At 34.9% G+C, this 2,276-nt stretch overlaps 1 protein-coding gene across 1 annotated transcript in view; it reads left to right on the top strand.

Annotated features, from left to right (window-relative positions):
• Nucleotides 1-40: 40 nt before the first annotated feature.
• LOC114072562 (nucleoredoxin-like protein 1) overlaps nt 41-2,276 on the top strand; it is a 4,852-nt gene continuing 2,616 nt past the window's right edge. Inside the window, exon 1 of the mRNA XM_027910442.1 lies at nt 41-419. Coding sequence (XP_027766243.1) covers nt 97-419 — 323 coding nt within the window. The 5' untranslated portion in view covers nt 41-96. The remainder of the gene's footprint in view (nt 420-2,276) is intronic.

The following is a 2,276-nucleotide window of genomic DNA, read 5'->3' as shown; positions in this document are numbered from 1 at the left end:
CCTCCATCCCCTTCTCCCGGTGCTCCCCATCCATCCCCTTCTCCCGGCTCTCCCCATCCCCCCCCACCTCCCCTTTCCCCCCTCCCCACCCGTGCCATGTCTGCGCTGTTCGCCGGGAAGGTGCTGCGGGCGAACCGCGAGCGGGACGAGCTGGACACGGAGCGGGAGCTGCGCGGGGCTCTGGACAACAAGGTGCTGCTGCTCTACTTCGGCTCGGGGCAGTGCCCGCGCTGCCAGCGCTTCTCCCCGCTGCTCAGGGACTTCTTCCAGCGCCTCACCGACGAGTTCTACGTGGAGCGCTCCTCGCAGCTCGGCCTGGTCTACGTGTCCCGCGACGAGACGGAGGAGCAGCAGAGCGCCTTCCTGCGCTCCATGCCCCGCCGCTGGCTCGCCCTGCCCTTCGGGGACACCTTCGCCAGGTACGCGGGACCCCGCGGGGATGGGGGGGACACGCGGGGATGGGGGGGACACGCGCGGGTTGAGGAGGGAGGGAGGTGTGGGGTGTGAAGGGGAAAGCGGCACCCGCTGGGAGGGTTATTTGGGTGCGGCACGCGGGGGGGAAAATGTGGTTTAATCCGTGTTGTAATGTCGTAGAAGGACATTGTTTATAACATACATAAAATGTGTATAATATAGGGCATGTATATAATATAGGGCATACATAAATGAAATATATATATGCATAGATATAACATATATGTAATGTATTATATACATATCTATATAACATATATGTAATATATTATATAAACAAATATATATGTATAACATAAATGTAATATATTATATATACACACATATATATAACATATATGTAATGTATTATATAAACAAATATATATATAAATGTAATACATTATATATACACACATAAATATAACATATATGTAATATATAAACAAATATATATATAACATAAATGTAATATATATACACATATATATATATAACATATATGTAATATATTATATAAACAAATATATATATAAAACATAAATGTAATATATATACACACATATATATAACATATATGTAATATATTATATAAACAAATATATATATAAAACATAAATGTAATATATTATATATATACACATATATATAACATATATGTAATGTATTATATAAACAAATATATATATATAACATAAATGTAATATATATATACACATATATACAACATATATGTAATATATTATATAAACAAATATAAAAATAACATAAATGTAATATATTATATATACTCACATATATATAACATATATGTAATGTATTATATAAACAATTATATATTTAACATAAATGTAATATATATACACACATATATAACATATATGTAATATATTATATATAGATGTCCTATATGATATTACATGCAAATATAATATTAATGCCCTTATATGTCATATTGTAAATAAATATAATGTAATAATACATTACATATAAATATAATGTCATTATATATCATATTATATATAAATAAAATGCCATTATATATAACATAAAATATATATTATATGTGTCATTTATAATATTAAATGGAAATATAATATTAATGTATTATATAGAAATATAATGCCATTATATATTGCATATAATATAATGCCATCGTATATTATATATAAATATCATGTCATTATATATCATTTTATAAATATAATGGCATAGAAATATAATGTCTTTGTATATTATATATAAATATAATACCATTATATATCATATTATATACAAAGTCATTATATATTGCATATAAATATAATATCATTATATATTATATATAAACATAATGTCATTATATATCATATTATATATAAACATAATGCCATTTTATATCTATTTTATATAAAACCATGTACTTAAATAGGACCCCCAAACCCAGGGAGGTTTTAATTCAAAACACATAAATTATTCCTGCTGTTCCTGTCTCCCGATTTTCCCTTCTATTTTTAACCCCCAAACGTCACGGGCCGGGCCCCGGAGCCCCGGATTGGGAGCACTTACTGTAACCTCTTTAGCGGCAGAACGAGCCTAATTAACACCCTAATTAACACCCAGAGCAGTTCCCGCCTCCTTTGGAGGATAAACTGCGGGGGGGTTGGAATTTGGGGCCTCTTGTTGGTGTTTAATGGCTGGAAAAAACGGGACCTGGGAGCTGGATCTCATCTCCCATCACCCAAATCCCACCTCCCATCACCCAAATCCCATCTCCCAAATCCCATTTCCCACCACCCAAATCCCATCTCCCATTAAATCCCACCTCCCATCACCCAAATCCC

This window comes from Empidonax traillii, unplaced genomic scaffold (genome assembly GCF_003031625.1).
Source record: "Empidonax traillii isolate 1590-97213 ecotype Southwest subspecies unplaced genomic scaffold, ASM303162v1 scaffold3477:size16292, whole genome shotgun sequence".
Taxonomy (NCBI): Eukaryota; Metazoa; Chordata; class Aves; order Passeriformes; family Tyrannidae; genus Empidonax; species Empidonax traillii.
Note: the sequence above shows the minus strand (reverse complement) of the source record. Positions and strands in the feature narration are given on the sequence as shown.